The sequence below is a fragment of the Coregonus lavaretus genome (genome assembly GCF_964263955.1).
Source record: "Coregonus lavaretus genome assembly, chromosome: 18".
Classification (NCBI taxonomy): Eukaryota; Metazoa; Chordata; class Actinopteri; order Salmoniformes; family Salmonidae; genus Coregonus; species Coregonus lavaretus.
This window is the reverse complement of record NC_140005.1, coordinates 28538496-28553977: the sequence shown is the minus strand read 5'-3', so window position 1 is coordinate 28553977 and position 15482 is coordinate 28538496. Positions and strand designations below refer to the sequence as shown.

General features: G+C 39.7%; 1 protein-coding gene across 1 annotated transcript in view; it reads left to right on the top strand.

Annotated features, from left to right (window-relative positions):
• ldah (lipid droplet associated hydrolase) overlaps positions 1-6824 on the top strand; it is a 63171-nt gene extending 56347 nt beyond the window's left edge. Inside the window, exons 6-7 of the mRNA XM_084182239.1 lie at positions 870-952; positions 6537-6824. Of these exons, the coding sequence (XP_084038365.1) occupies positions 870-952; positions 6537-6731 (278 nt within the window). The 3' untranslated portion in view covers positions 6732-6824. The remainder of the gene's footprint in view (positions 1-869; positions 953-6536) is intronic.
• Positions 6825-15482: the final 8658 nt, after the last annotated feature.

Below are 15482 nucleotides of genomic sequence, written 5' to 3'. Positions count from 1 at the left end.
AGTACCGTGTCGGACCCCCTGTAGCCATGAAGGGATGCACCTGGTCAGCAACAATGTTCAGATATGCTGTGGCGTTCAAATGTTGCTCAATTGGTATCAAGGGACCTAACGTGTGCCAGGAAAACATTCCCCACACCATTACACCACCTGTACCGTTGACACCAGGCAGGATGGGGCCATGGACTCATGCTGCTTACGTCAAATCCTGACACTGCCATCAGCATGACGCAACAGGAACCGGGATTCGTCAGACCAAGCGATGTTTTTCCACTCCTCAATTGTCCAGTGTTGGTAATCGCATGCCCACTAGATCTTCTTCTCTTTTTCAGTTGATAGGAGTGGAACCTGGTGTGGTCGTCTGCTGCAATAGCCCATCCGTGACAAGGACCGAAGAGTTGTTCGTTCCGAGATTCCGTTCTGCACACCACTGTTGTACTGCGCTGTTATTTGCCTGTTCGTGGCCCGCCTGTTAGCTTGCACGATTCTTGCCATTCTCCTTCAACCTTTCTCATCAATAAGCTGTTTTCGCCCACAGGACTGCCGCTGACTGGATGTTTTTTGTTTGTCACACCATTCTCTGCAAACCCTAGACACTGTCGTGCGTGAAAAGCCCAGGAGGCCGGCTGTTTCTGAGATAGTGGAACTGGCGCACCTGGCACCGACGATTATAGCACGCTCAAAGTCGCTTAGGTCATTCGTTTTGCCCATTCTAACGTTCAATCGAACAGTAACTGAATGCATCGATTCCTGTCTGCCTGCTTTATATAGCGAGCCAACTTTCATGAACCTAACCCTAACCTAATAAACTGGCCACTGAGTATAATAACAACAGCTTAATTCTATGACTTGTTTTTTCCCTTTTATTTCAGCCAATGCTATGTACATGGGGAGTCAAGAGATGTTGGAAGTTCTGGAGAGAGACAACTTAACCATCAATCAAAACCTTGACAAGGTAAGAAACATACAGTATGTATTTAATGTTCAATGTGATCTTGTTGGAATATACAGTGCATTCGGCAAGTATTCAGACCCCTTCACTTTTTTTGTTACGTTACAGCCTTATTCTAAAATCAAATAAACCTTTTTTTCCCTCATCAATCTACACAAAATACCCCATAATGACAAAGCGAAAACAGGTTTTTATACATTTTTGCAAATGTATAAAAAAACTAAAACAGAAATACCTTATTTGCATAGGTATTCAGACCCTTTGCTATGAGACTCAAAATTGCATCCTGTTTCCGTTGATCATCCTTCAGATGTTTCTACAACTTGATTGAAGTCCACCTGTGGTAAATTCAGTTGATTGTACATGATTTGGAAAGGCACACACCTCTCTATATAAGGTCCCACAGTTGACAGTGCATGTCAGAGTTGTGTTGAGGCACAGATCTGGGGAAGGGTATCAAAAAATGCCTGCAGCATTGAAGATCCCCAAGAACACAGTGGCCTCCATCATTCTTAAATGGAAGAAGTTTGGAACCACCAAGACTCTTCCTAGAGCTGGCCGCTTGGCCAAACTGAGCAATCGGGGGAGAAGGGCCTTGGTCAGGGAGGTGACCACGAACCCGATGATCACTCTGACAGAGCTCCAGAGTTCCTCTGTGGAGATGGGAGAACCTTCCAGAAGGACAACCATCTCTGCAGCACTCCACCTATCAAGCCTTTATGCTAGAATGGCCAGACGGAAGCCACTCCTCAGTAGAAGGCACATGACAGCCCGCTTGGAGTTTGCCAAAAGGCACCTAAAGGACTCTCAGCCAATGAGAAACAAGATTCTCTGGTCTGATGAAAACCAAGATCGAACACTTTGTCCTGAATGCCAAGCATCACATCTGGAGGAAACCAGGCACTGCTCATCACCTGGCCAATACCATCCCTACGGTGAAGCATGGTGGTGGCAGCATCATGCTGTGGGGATGTTTTTCAGCGGCAGGGACTGGGAGACTAGTCAGGATTGAGGGAAAGATGAACGAAGCAAAGTACAGAGAGATCCTTGATGAAAACCTGATCCAGAGCGCTCAGGACCTCCGACTGGGGCGAAGGTTCACCTTCCAACAGGACAACGACCCTAAGCACACAGCCAAGACAACGCAGGAGTGGCTTCAGGACAAGTCTCTGAATGTCCTTGAGTGGCCCAGCCAGAGCCCGGACCTGAACCCGATCTAACATCTCTGGAGAGACCTGAAAATAGCTCTGCAGCGACACTCCCCATCCAAGCAGACAGAGCTTGAGAGGATCTGCAGAGAGAAATGGGAGAAACTCCCCAAATACAGGTGTGCCAAGCTTGTAGCGTCATACCTTAAGAAGAAGACTGCCAAAGGTGCTTCAACAAAGAATAGAGTAAAGGGTCTGAATACTTATGTAAATGTGATATTTTGGTTTTTTATTATTAATACATTTCCAAAAATGTCAATACCCATTATGGGGTATTGTGTGTAGATGATGAGGGGGGGAAAACAATTGAATCCATTTTAGAATAAGGCTGTAATGTAACAAAATGTGGAAAAAGTGAAGGGGTCTGAATACTTTCCTAATGCACTGTAACTCAATCCCGATATGGGCTTGATGAAGTATACCCATAGATACAGGGTGATTACAGATGGTAAAACAAACCGTCTCTGGTGGAAATACAGTGAGGGAAAAAAGTATTTGATCCCCTGCTGATTTTGTACGTTTGCCCACTGACAAAGACATGATCAGTCTATAATTTGAATGGTAGGTTTATTTGAACAGTGAGAGACAGAATAACAACAAAATAATCCAGAAAAACGCATGTCAAAAATGTTCTAAATTGATATGCATTTTAATGAGGGAAATAAGTATTTGACCCCCTCTCAATCAGAAAGATTTCTGGCTCCCAGCTGTCTTTTATACAGGTAACGAGCTGAGATTAGGAGCACACTCTTAAAGGGAGTGCTCCTAATCTCAGCTTGTTACCTGTATAAAAGACACCTGTCTACAGAAGCAATCAATCAATCAGATTCCAAACTCTCCACCATGGCCAAGACCAAAGAGCTCTCCAAGGATGTCAGGGACAAGATTGTAGACCTACAAAAGGCTGGAATGGGCTACAAGACCATCGCCAAGCAGCTTGATGAGAAGGTGACAACAGTTGGTGCGATTATTCGCAAATGGAAGAAACACAAAATAACTGTCAATCTCCCTCGGCCTGGGGCTCCATGCAAGATCTCACCTTGTGGGGTTGCAATGATCATGAGAACGGTGAGGAATCAGCCCAGAACTACACAGGAGGATCTTGTCAATGATCTCAAGGCAGCTGGGACCATAGTCACCAAGAAAACAATTGGTAACACACTACGCCGTGAAGGACTGAAATCCTGCAGCGCCCGCAAGGTCCCCCTGCTCAAGAAAGCACATATACAGGCCCATCTGAAGTTTGCCAATGAACATCTGAATGATTCAGAGGAGAACTGGGTGAACGTGTTGTGGTCAGATGAGACCAAAATGGAGCTCTTTTGCATCAACTCAACTCGCCGTGTTTGGAGGAGGAGGAATGCTGCCTATGACCCCAAGAACACCATCCCCACTGTCAAACATGGAGGTGGAAACATTATGCTTTGGGGGTGATTTTCTGCTAAGGGGACAGGACAACTTCACCGCATCAAAGGGACGATGGACGGGGCCATTTGGGCTCAAATCTTGGGTGAGAACCTCCTTCCCTCAGCCAGGGCATTGAAAATGGGTCGTGGATGGGTATTCCAGCATGACAATGACCCAAAACACATGGCCAAGGCAACAAAGGAGTGGCTCAAGAAGAAACACATTAAGGTGCTGGAGTGGTCTAGCCAGTCTCCAGACCTTAATCCCATAGAAAATATGTGGAGGGAGCTGAAGGTTCGAGTTGCCAAACGTCAGGCTCGAAACCTTAATGACTTGGAGAAGATCTGCAAAGAGGAGTGGGACAAAATCCCTCCTGAGATGTGTGCAAACCTGGTGTCCAACTACAAGAAACGTCTGACCTCTGTGATTGCCAACAAGGGTTTTGCCACCAAGTACTAAGTAATGTTTTTCAGAGGGGTCAAATACTTATTTCCCTCATTAAAATGCAAATCAATTTATAACATTTTTGACATGCATATTTCTGGATTTTTTTGTTGTTATTCTGTCTCTCACTGTTCAAATAAACCTACCATTAAAATTATAGACTGATCATGTCTTTGTCAGTGGGCAAAGGTACAAAATCAGCAGGGGATCAAATACTTTTTTCCCTCACTGTATAGAGAAATGGACTGACATGTTATGGACTGACATGCCCGCGTTGCGTGCGTGAGCATTGCAAAATAAATGTACACATAAATGACCTGTTATTCAATTATTTCATCCAAACTGCTCGCGCGCCAACGAGCGTCTGCATAGCCAGGCGCTAAAATAGAACTTGGTTCTATTTTTGACGCTTGACGCCCTGCAAATCCCGCCTCTCCCATCTCCTCATTGGTTTTTAGGAGCATATACCCACGTGGGTGATTGAAAGATGAACTGAGATCCACAATCCAGTCAAAGTTGGTTGCCAACCGCCATATAAAGTCCACAGAAGAATAAGAAGACTGAATGAGGAGAGATTACTAGAAACTAACTAGGTTTCCCCTTTTATCTGTGGATTAATAGTAGAGTAGAGAACACACGATTTTGTGTGACTCAAAATTTGAAAAATGTCTACAAAGATTTTTTTAAAGGACCTTGTGCATTTCAGGTAAAATAACAACCCAATATTTATATCCCAGGACACATTAGCTAGCAACAGCAAGCTAGCTAGCTAAATGTCCATTAATGTTTCATGTGTTTCGACCTGTCCCCAAATGAATATAGTTGGTTCAGAGTTGGTTTTGATATTTCAACCTGCGTGTCCTGATCCGTCTGGTGTGGATGGACAAAATCTACATGCGCCTGATGGTGCACGCGGACGCACATGCCCGGTCTAGTCAGCATGTTAGGATAAGGTGTTGTTTGAAACACAGTGACAGAAATTCTCCCAAGTGCCAGTCCTTCAAAGTGTTAGTCCCTCTCTGACCCATTTAAACTACTGGAGGACCTGCAACATATCCTCCTACACACCATCCATTTACCTTCCTGTTACCTATTCACAGGGAGGTGTTGAACTCCTGAGGACTCTTGGCCCAATGCAGTGGAACACTTACAAACTGCAGTTAAGAGATGTCTCAGTTGATCAATTTTATTAGCCTCATAAATCTGCTGTTCATATACCCTCACGTTTTAACGTTTCCTTGTCGGCAGATGTGAACATTTTATGTGTTCCACTCTCTGTAGCTATAACATTCTCACACATATGCTCTCTCTCTCTCTCTCTCTCTCTCTCTCTCTCTCTCTCTCTCTCTCTCTCTCTCTCTCTCTCTCTCTCTCTCTCTCTCTCTCTCTCTCTCAAACACACACACACACACACACACACACACACATACACAGTAAAGACAAAAGCCAGACCTTAAATGGCAGATACTCCTTTTCTTCCTTTTCAAAGAGAGTGGAGAGGTGAGTGTCACATTCAAGCTGATCAAAGGGAGATAAGCTCTTGCTACATAGATGATGTGCAGAGGGTGTGGTCAGATTATAATAGCAGGTGTCACTGTAAGGATCCCCCTTCCACTCTCTCTATCAGGGTTGGGCTCAAATCAGAATTAAATTGAGGATGCCTCACAAATTCCAATTAAATTCTTGAATTTGAACTGAATTTGAATTGAAGTTTTCATTAAAGGAAATATAATTGAATTCAGTGAAGTAGCACGGACCGTTCAAAAAGAAGCCAAACAAATGAAGTGGTTGATTGAAATATAACTGCCTATTCTAAGCACTAAGGCTAAAGGAGTATTATGAACATTGTTTCCAGAGAAAAGTGATATATTCTTTGGTATCTGGAAGTGTGACCTGTCAGATTCAATGAAACTCTCATGTTCTATGACTGAGGGGAATTTCTTTGAATTGCACTGAATTAAATTCTACTTCCTTTCACTCAAATTAAAATTCTACATCCTGCGTAGTGTGGCCAATTCAATTGGAATTCTCTCTCTCTCTCTCTCTCTCTCTCTCTCTCTCTCTCTCTCTCTCTCTCTCTCTCTCTCTCTCTCTCTCTCTCTCTCTCTCTCTCTCTCTCCCTCTCTCTCTCTCTCCCTCTCTCTCACTTTATTCGTATCAATTTTTTCATAAAGAATAATGAGAATAATGTGTCTCCCCCTCAGTGTGTGTGCATGAGTGTATCCATTCTCGCTAGTGTACTCCTTCTCTCTGTGATATTAACCAGAATCCCCATCCTCACAGAGGATGGGAGGAGGCGAGGGATCTGCACTGGTTGACAGTCTTTGGACTTCATCTATTGTCGGTTAAAAAGGTGATAGTGCATAAGAGAATTAGAATAAGTGAATGAAAACCTTCAACTCTTGCAGTGCCAGGGATAGGGACACTGTAGTGCCAAGTGTATCCACGGATCAAATGGAGTTGTAAATTCATAATGAAAAGTGTTAATGCTATATTAGTTATGGATAATTTGTCATTCCTCTGTTCAGCTTGTGTTTTACTATGGAGCCAGTGACCACTGGTGCCCTGTGCAGTATTATCAGGAGATCAAGAGGGACTTTCCAGAAGGAGACATCAGACTGTGTAGTCAAGGAATTCGTCATGCCTTCGTCTTGGACGCAGGAAAGGAAGTGGCTGGTATGATCTTTGAATGGATCCGCGGTGATTTGCAAACATGGGGCTAGTTTCAAATACGCTCCAAGCAGCATGACAGTGCGACCGTGATTTAAAGAAATTGTCATCGAAATATCAATTGGATAATGATATTGTAGGTTTATGTTACCTAAATTAATTTAAAACTTTTAAGGAGTGATGACATCTGGTAGTGAAAGAATTAAGATATTTGTCCAAAATCATTGTCAAAGCTCTTTAAGCACTAAACTAGTTCCCTAGGCTATAACGTGTGATTATAGCCACTACAGTACCATCACTGCCTTATAGTTACAGAGATACAGTGGCTTGCGAAAGTATTCACCCCCTTGGCATTTTTCCTATTTTGTTGCCTTACAACCTGGAATTACAATGGATTTTTGGGGGGTTTGTATCATTTGATTTACACAACATGCCTACCACTTTGAAGATGCAAAATATTATTTATTGTGAAACAAACAAGAAATAAGACAAAAAAACTGAAAACTTGAGTGTGCATAACTATTCACCCCCCCCCCCCCCAAAGTCAATACTTTGTAGAGCCACCTTTTGCAGCAATTACAGCTGCAAGTCTCTTGGGGTATGTCTCTATGAGCTTGGAACATCTAGCCACTGGGATTTTTGCCCATTCTTCAAGGCAAAACTGCTCCAGCTCCTTCAAGTTGGATGGGTTCCGCTGGTGTACAGCAATCTTTAAGTCATACCACATATTCTCAATTGGATTGAGGTCTGGGCTTTGACTAGGCCATTCCAAGACATTTAAATGTTTCCCCTTAAACCACTCAAGTGTTGCTTTAGCAGTATGCTTAGGGTCATTGTCCTGCTGGAAGGTGAACCTCTGTCCCAGTCTCAAATCTCTGGAAGACTGAAAGGTTTCCCTCAAGAATTTCCCTGTATTTAGCGCCATCCATCATTCCTTCAATTCTGACCAGTTTCCCAGTCCCTGCCGATGAAAAACATCCCCACCATGCTTCACTGTGGGGATGGTGTTCTCGGGGTGATGAGAGGTGTTGGGATTGCGCCAGACATAGCGTTTTCCTTGATGGCCAAAAAGCTCAATTTTAGTCTCATCTGACCAGAGTACCTTCTTCCATATTTTTGGGGAGTCTCCCACATGCGTTTTGGCGAACACCAAACGTGTTTCCTTATTTTATTCTTTAAGCAATGGCTTTTTTCTGCCCACTCTTCCGTAAAGCCCATCTCTGTGGAGTGTACGGCTTAAAGTGGTCCTATGGACAGATACTCCAATCTCTGCTGTGGAGCTTTGCAGCTCCTTCAGGGTTATCTATGGTCTCTTTGTTGCCTCTCTGATTAATGCCCTCCTTGCCTGGCCCGTGAGTTTTGGTGGGCGGCCCTCTCTTGGTAGGTTTGTTGTGGTGCCATATTCTTTCCATTTGTTAATAATGGATTTAATGGTGCTCCGTGGGATGTTCAAAGTTTCAGATATTTTTTTTATTACCCAACCCTGGTCTGTACTTCTCAACAACTTAGTAATTTACCTGTTTGGAGAGCTCCTTGGTCTTCATGGTGCCGCTTGCTTGGTGGTGCCCCTTGCTTAGTTGTGTTGCAGACTCTGGGGCCTTTCAGAACAGGTGTATATATACTCAGATCATGTGACACTTAGATTGCACACAGGTGGACTTTATTTAACTAATTATGTGACTTGTGAAGGTAATTAATTGCACCAGATCTTATTTAGGGGCTTCATAGCAAAGGGGGTGAATACATATGCACGCACCACTTTTCCGTTATTTATTTTTTCGAATTTTTTGTAACAAGTAATTTTTTGTATATTTCACTTCACCAATTTGGACTATTTTGTGTATGTCCATTACATGAAATTCAAATAAAAATCAATTTAAATTACAGGTTGTAATGCAACAAAATAGGAAAAACGCCAAGGGGGGAGGAATACTTTTGCAAGGCACTGTATCAGGTAGGCTTTAACAACTACATGTTTTTTATGAAAATCCCAAAATTGACTTTTATTTTGACATTGGACCCCAAATTTTCTTCTGTCAGTTTTATTCCCCATTTCTCTTTTAAACTTAGTTTTTATTTCAATATACTGTATAGCTAAGTGATGCATAATGACCAAAACTTTGATACGATAATTAATTATAATTGTATTGATTTGCGTATCGCTGTTATATCTTTATTGGACCACCAGTCATATTAATATGTATTTGTTGTTGCCAAATTTCTGTTGGGTTGGCAGGACATTGTGATACTGCACTTTGTAAAGTAATGGTATGTGTTTGCAGAAGAGGACCAAGAGAAATCAGCTGGAAACTATTTATACATTTGATTAGTTCATAGGTTCTTAATTACACTGTAATGTAACATATGGCACTATTCAATCAAAAACAACATCCTATATGTTCTGCAAAAATGCACATTAGTGTCAAACAAACTCAAAGGCATATTAACTCAAACATGCTTTCCTGATGCACGGAAAGAAAGAATGCTGTTTCTGAATTATCCCAGACACGTGTAGAACATGTTTGATTGCACATGGCAAAATGTGTTGGCAGATCAACTCGATGGTTTTATTTGATTTATATTTTTCTGTGTTCTGTCAACACAGTCTGATACAGATAGCTTGTCTCCATTTCCTGCCCTACGGTGCAGTGCCGGAACAATGTGTTTTTAGTGCATGTTTGATTTAATTTAGCCGTAAATCTGTGGTGAAATAACGAAAAGGCATGCTCATCATTCCAAAAGGTTAACTCCATCTAATGTTGTATTTCCAATATTTTGGAAATCTAAGAAAGTCTATTTCTTAAAGAGGAATCTGCAGACTTAGTGTTCATCTTTGACCTCCAACCTCTGACCGAGCACTCCTTCCACTGTTGGCCACCAGCCACTGGTGATGTAACCCTTTACAGGAAAGCTCTTCAAAAAGCCTTCCTTGATATGTGTGTTTGACAGGGAATCTTAGTTTATTAGTTGTCTGGATGTATTTGATATCTGCCCATTTTGAAATGCAAATGAATATGGAAGGCTTAGTGTTATCTGAAGCTTAGGCTCCTGTTGAATACACACTGAGAATAATGTTGTTTATACCAGTGTGATGGATGAGATCTGGGCGGAGAGGGAGAGAGAGTTACAGACTAGATGGGGTTTTGTTCATCCTTGTCATGACTGCAATGCAATAGAAAGGATTTCAGATACAGAGACTAACAGAAATTCATTAAACAAAGCAATTGGTGGTTGATCCTCTACAAAAAATATGTTTGAGAGTTGTGCTCATGTGTAAATGTGGTTTTACATTACTTTAAATTATATTACTTTGCAAGGGGTGAAATTACTAATCGTTATGTACCCTGTATTTACTAAACGTTTTGTAATTGTCATGAAAAATATTAAATCAAAAAAAAAAATATATATATATACATATATATTTATATATATATATATATATATATATATATATATATATATATATATATATATATAATTGTTCAAAAGTGATGACTTTTGTTCTATGTAAATATTTCAAATTGAAATAAATGGAGGAAAAGTATTTACCTTGAATGTATGTTCTTTCACATCCATTGACTTGCTTTGTGATTGCAGTGCCACTACTTCTTTCACATTTCCTTTAACAAAAAAAATATTATTTTGTGAGACAAAGTAATGTATCATTGATGACAAACTATTAGGTTTTTAAATTATATTTCCCAGCACCACAAAGAAAGACAATGTAGTGGTGTGTGAGTTAATATTTGCTCTGACATTTCAGCATAACCTTTTAAAGCCATGGCATGGTCCCTTTATATCAAATTGCCCACAATTCAGAAAATCCTGTGACTCCTTTCCGCCTCTTTAAAAGGAGGGGTTAAATAGTCAATTTCTTCCATAAAAGTACAACAAGATGGCAATAGAGACAGACATGTGCAGCCAAAACACACAAGAGCTGATTCAGGACAATTATCCCCATTCTGAAGATGAAGTGGCATTTCCCTCAGTCGTGTTTAACAGAGGCAGGGACCAAAAACACTCCAGGGCCTCTATAAAGACTCAGAGTAGGAGTTCTGATCTAGGATCGGTATTGCCTTTTAAATCGTAAATGTATATGATTATATGGACAGAGGGGACCTGATTTTAGATCAGCACTTCTGCTCGTGTGAAAGATTTGTCAAAATATGAGTTTCTCAGTGTATCAACGTTGCCAGAATTGCAGTACTTTAATGTCTGTTTTTCTGAACCTGGCAAATTATTTGAATTTAACAATATCTTGACTGCTTAAGTGAAGGCGATCTCTTTTGAGTTTTTAATACAAAAACCAAAACAATTATTTGACAAGAAATACTAATCTTGGAAGTAAGAGTTTGCTTTTGTCAGAGTAAGCTGTCATCCCTTTTTGGGTCAGGAAGGATGTGTTGGGCTTGCTGACAACTGAAGGCTTGCAAATTCTATGACTGTAAAAGGATAAGGTTCTTAATTTTCCTTAGGGCAAAGTCATCTAAAATCTAAACGTTTTTTCAAGGAGTTCCTATTTCGTTTTTGCTTGATTTAAATAAACTCAAGCTCAGAAATGACACCAATGGATTGAATCTTGGTCTGAGCATTGTCTACACATTGTTATATCCCTCGTGGTCATCATTTAGTTTTTTCCATGAATGGACTTGGCATTGACCATGGACTGACAGCCGAGGTGCCTGTGCATGCTCTATCAAAGATCTGCTTTAGGTAAATGTCATATCTTACCCTACCCAAACCCCAAGCTAGTTTTTACTTATGGAATACATAGAGGGAAACATCTCCATAGAGAAACCCATCACCAGCTGCATTGTGGAGACATTGGAGGAAAGAATCCCTGTGTAAACCAAGCCTACTTTTAATCTCCCTCTTTGGCCCCATCAAAAGGAATGACAAAACCCCTTAATTAGCTTATCCTTGATTTAAACCATGAGACAAGGGTATTTTGTGGCGGGAAATGGAGTAATCCTGCCCCAGTGGTTTAAACTGTGGCTAAATCAAACAAGCATTACTGTTTTATGTCTCTTTAGTGGTGCAGGTCCCCTTGAGGGGTCAAAGAAATACCCCGAAATATTATCTCTCTCCTGTTAAACCATCATCTGCAACAAATCATAATTGTACAAAGTCCCTTTATTGTTTCCCTTTGTTATGTTTTGTTTTGACATTAAGATACAGTAGCTTCTTTTCAGCCTCCCTCAAATTTTTATAACAAAATTACATCATGTAATTTCCAAATCCCACAACATCAACTACAGAGCCTTCAGAAAGTATTCACACCCCTCCACTTTTCCCACATTATGTTGTGTCATTGGCCTACACACAAACCCCCATAATGTCAACGTAAAATTATGTTTTTACAAATGTTAAAAAATTAATTAAAATGAAAAGCTGAATTGTCTTGAGTCAATAAGTATTCAACCCCCTTTGTTATGGCAAGCCTAAATAAGTTAAGTAGTAAAAATGTGCTTAACAAGTCACATAATAAGTTGCATGGACACTCTGTGTGCAATAATAGTGTTTAACATGATTGTTGAATGACTGACTACCTCATACAATTATCTGTAAGGTCCCTCAGTCGAGCAGTGAATTTCAAACATAGATTCAACCACAAAGATCTGGGAGGTTTCCAATGCCTTGCAAAGAAGGGCACCTATTAAAAAAGCAGGCATTGAATATCCCTTTGAGCATGGTGAAGTTATTAATTACACTTTGGATGGTGTATCAATACACACACTCACTACAAAGATACAGGTGTCTTTCCTAACTCAGTTGCCGGAGAGGAAGGAAACCGCTCAGGGATTTCATTATGGGGCCAATGGTGATTTTATAACAGTTACAGAGTTTAATGGCAGTGATAGGAGAAAGCTGAGGATGGATCAACAACATTGTAGTTACTCCACAATACTAACCTAAATGACAGAGTGAAAAGAAGGAAGCCTGTACAGAATACAAATATTCCAAAACATGCATCCTGTTTGCAATAAGGCACTAAAGTAAACCTACAAAAAATGTGGCGAAGAAATTAACTTTATGTCCTGAATACAAAGCATTATGTTTAGGGCAAATCCAACACAAAACATCACTGAGTACCTCTCTTCATATTTTTAAGCATGGTGGTGGCTGCTTGTCATCAGCAAGGACTCTGGAGTTTTTTAGGATAAAAAATAAAGAATTTTTTTAATAATAATGTGCGAATATTGTACAATCCAGGTGTGCAAAGCTCTTAGAGACTTACCCAGAAAGACTCAGCTGTAATCGCTGCCAAAGGTGATTCTAACATGTATTGACTCAGGGGGTTGAATACTTATTTAATCAAGATATATTAATGTTTTATTTTAGATTATTATTTATTTTTTACAAATGATATACTTTTTCTTCCACTTTGACAGTACACAGTATTTTGTGTAGATCATTGACAAAAAATGACAAATCCATTTTAATCCCACTTTGTAAAACAACAAAATATTTTAAAAGTCAAAGGGTGTGAATACTTTCTGAAGGCACTGTGAGGGATCTTTTTGTCCCAAGGTCAAAGAGTCTGTGTTTCAAATCTAGCTGTTGCTATACAGGGAAGACCCTGGTTGTCGCAGTTTTTGCTCTTACCTGTATTACTAAGGCGCTCAATGTCACTTACAGGAAGATTCAAAGGAAGATTATACATACTATTATCAATACAATATTTAATAAAATCATCTGTACAAAAAAACAGGTGAACATAAAATGAGGATAAAAAGTGTGCTTACATATTATTTTTCAAATATATACTACTATAAAATATTTCCAAAAGAGAAAAGAGCTGTTTACAGTTAATTTACAATTACATTATGTACAGACCTTTATAACCCATAGAATACATACATACATACACACAGTGCATTTTACATGAACACAAATTAAACTAATGGCCGTCTAACGGTTAAATCTCAAATACTTCCCTTCTTAACAAAATATGACACGTTGTCTCTAAACTTGACCAAGCTTTTACTTGTACAATAATATTTATACATAGGCATACATGTCTTAAAAAATATGTGGGGGACTTTCATACAATTTGTGTTTCTTGCCAGAAATCAAATGCTCTCTCATATTCATTAAATCCAATCAATAAATGTGTAAAGGAGGAGACTGAAAAGGGAAAGGCTACCTTAAGACATCATTTTTGAATAGGTAAAAGCAGAATTATGGGGAAATACACATTGCATAGATGTTGTTAAGTACTGGGCATTTCATATCAGAATCCCAATTCAATAACGAACAAATGCTGTTATACAAACAAAACTCAAAATATATTTTGTCAGTGTTAACAGCTACTAACTTTAACATTGTCTAGATCAAACCGCAACTGATGATATGGTTAAATTAGAATTAAGCATGCAGATCTCAAGTCAGAATACCGCCCACAGTGCCTTTGAAACAGAGACCATCCTTGGATAAGATGGCCCAGGAGTTGGTCATATGTTCACAACAACACTTTGTACTCGTGAAGCATCCATGAGTCTCGAAACAACATCCATCCTAACCATTGCGTAGCTTTCACCTTTTGTTGCCTTAGAGTCTAGGATTTTGAGGCATTTTACCCCAATGATCTACACAACACTCCACACTCTCAAAGCACATCCCAACATGTGTCCATTGTTCTTGGCAAAATTGCTCAAGCTTTGTCAAGTTGGATGGGGATCGTTGATTTACAGCAAACTCTGTCTTGCCACAGATTTTCAAGCAGATTTAAGTTTAGTGGAGTCACAAAATGTGCAACAAAATGTGACAACTGTGCATGGGGGGAATACTATTTCAAGACAATGGACATGCTAAGACAAGCTTGCTGAAGTAAACATGCAGTGAAGTATGGAACAGCCCAATCACTTCCTTGTGATTTGCCATTTTCATGAAAATGTGCTTGGCATTATGGATCACAAAGAAACAGAAAGAAAACAGTTATACAAAGTAGTTGTAATAGGACACGCACACAAACAAAGTGGAACAAATACAAATGTATCTAATATCAAGGCATAGCATAACAGAGGAGCTACTCTCTGGACTAAATTAGCTTTTGGGGTTTATTTTCTGCCTGACACTTTTGTTTTATTATCCTTTGCCATATTGATGTAATTTAGATAAAGGGTATACACGCTAATCAAGTAGCTCTTATGGTAACTATTTTCCACTGAGCAGAATGTCACTGCAGTTGAAAATATCTTCAAAAAGGAGGGTAACTGTGACTATGATAGTAATCAGGCTTCCATCGAAAATGTGTGCAACAGGAATTTACAGGAAGTTGTATCATTACACCCCCTTTTTCTTAATATTTGGGCAGTTTAATGTTTACATTTGATTACAAATTATTAGAAATTCTGAGAAATTGATTCAAACTTTGCTATTTTTCAATGTCTGTTAGGTGATATCAATGATGTTGGGGGAGTTTCATTATAGCCGTTTATCGCCCTCCTGGAAATGATGTGCCACTGAATTGCCTCTGCTGTTTGAAATATAACACAAGCAGAGAATTTCTTGCGGTTTGTTTGTTTTTGAGCATAGTCCTTACTTCAAAATGCCACTATAGTCCGTTTTGCAGGATTTTGTTTTAATTCATAAAGAACCAAATCGGTTGAACATAATCGGAAAAAGAAAACCATAGAAAATAACATCTCTGGTTTGTATTAAAAAATGTGGAACAAAATGCAAGAAAGCTGCTTTGGATTTTGGTTAGAAATTAAATGAAATATTTTAACAAACAGAATTCCAAACAAAAGCAGCAAACACTCAAATATGATATTAGTACATTACATTTGACTCACATATTG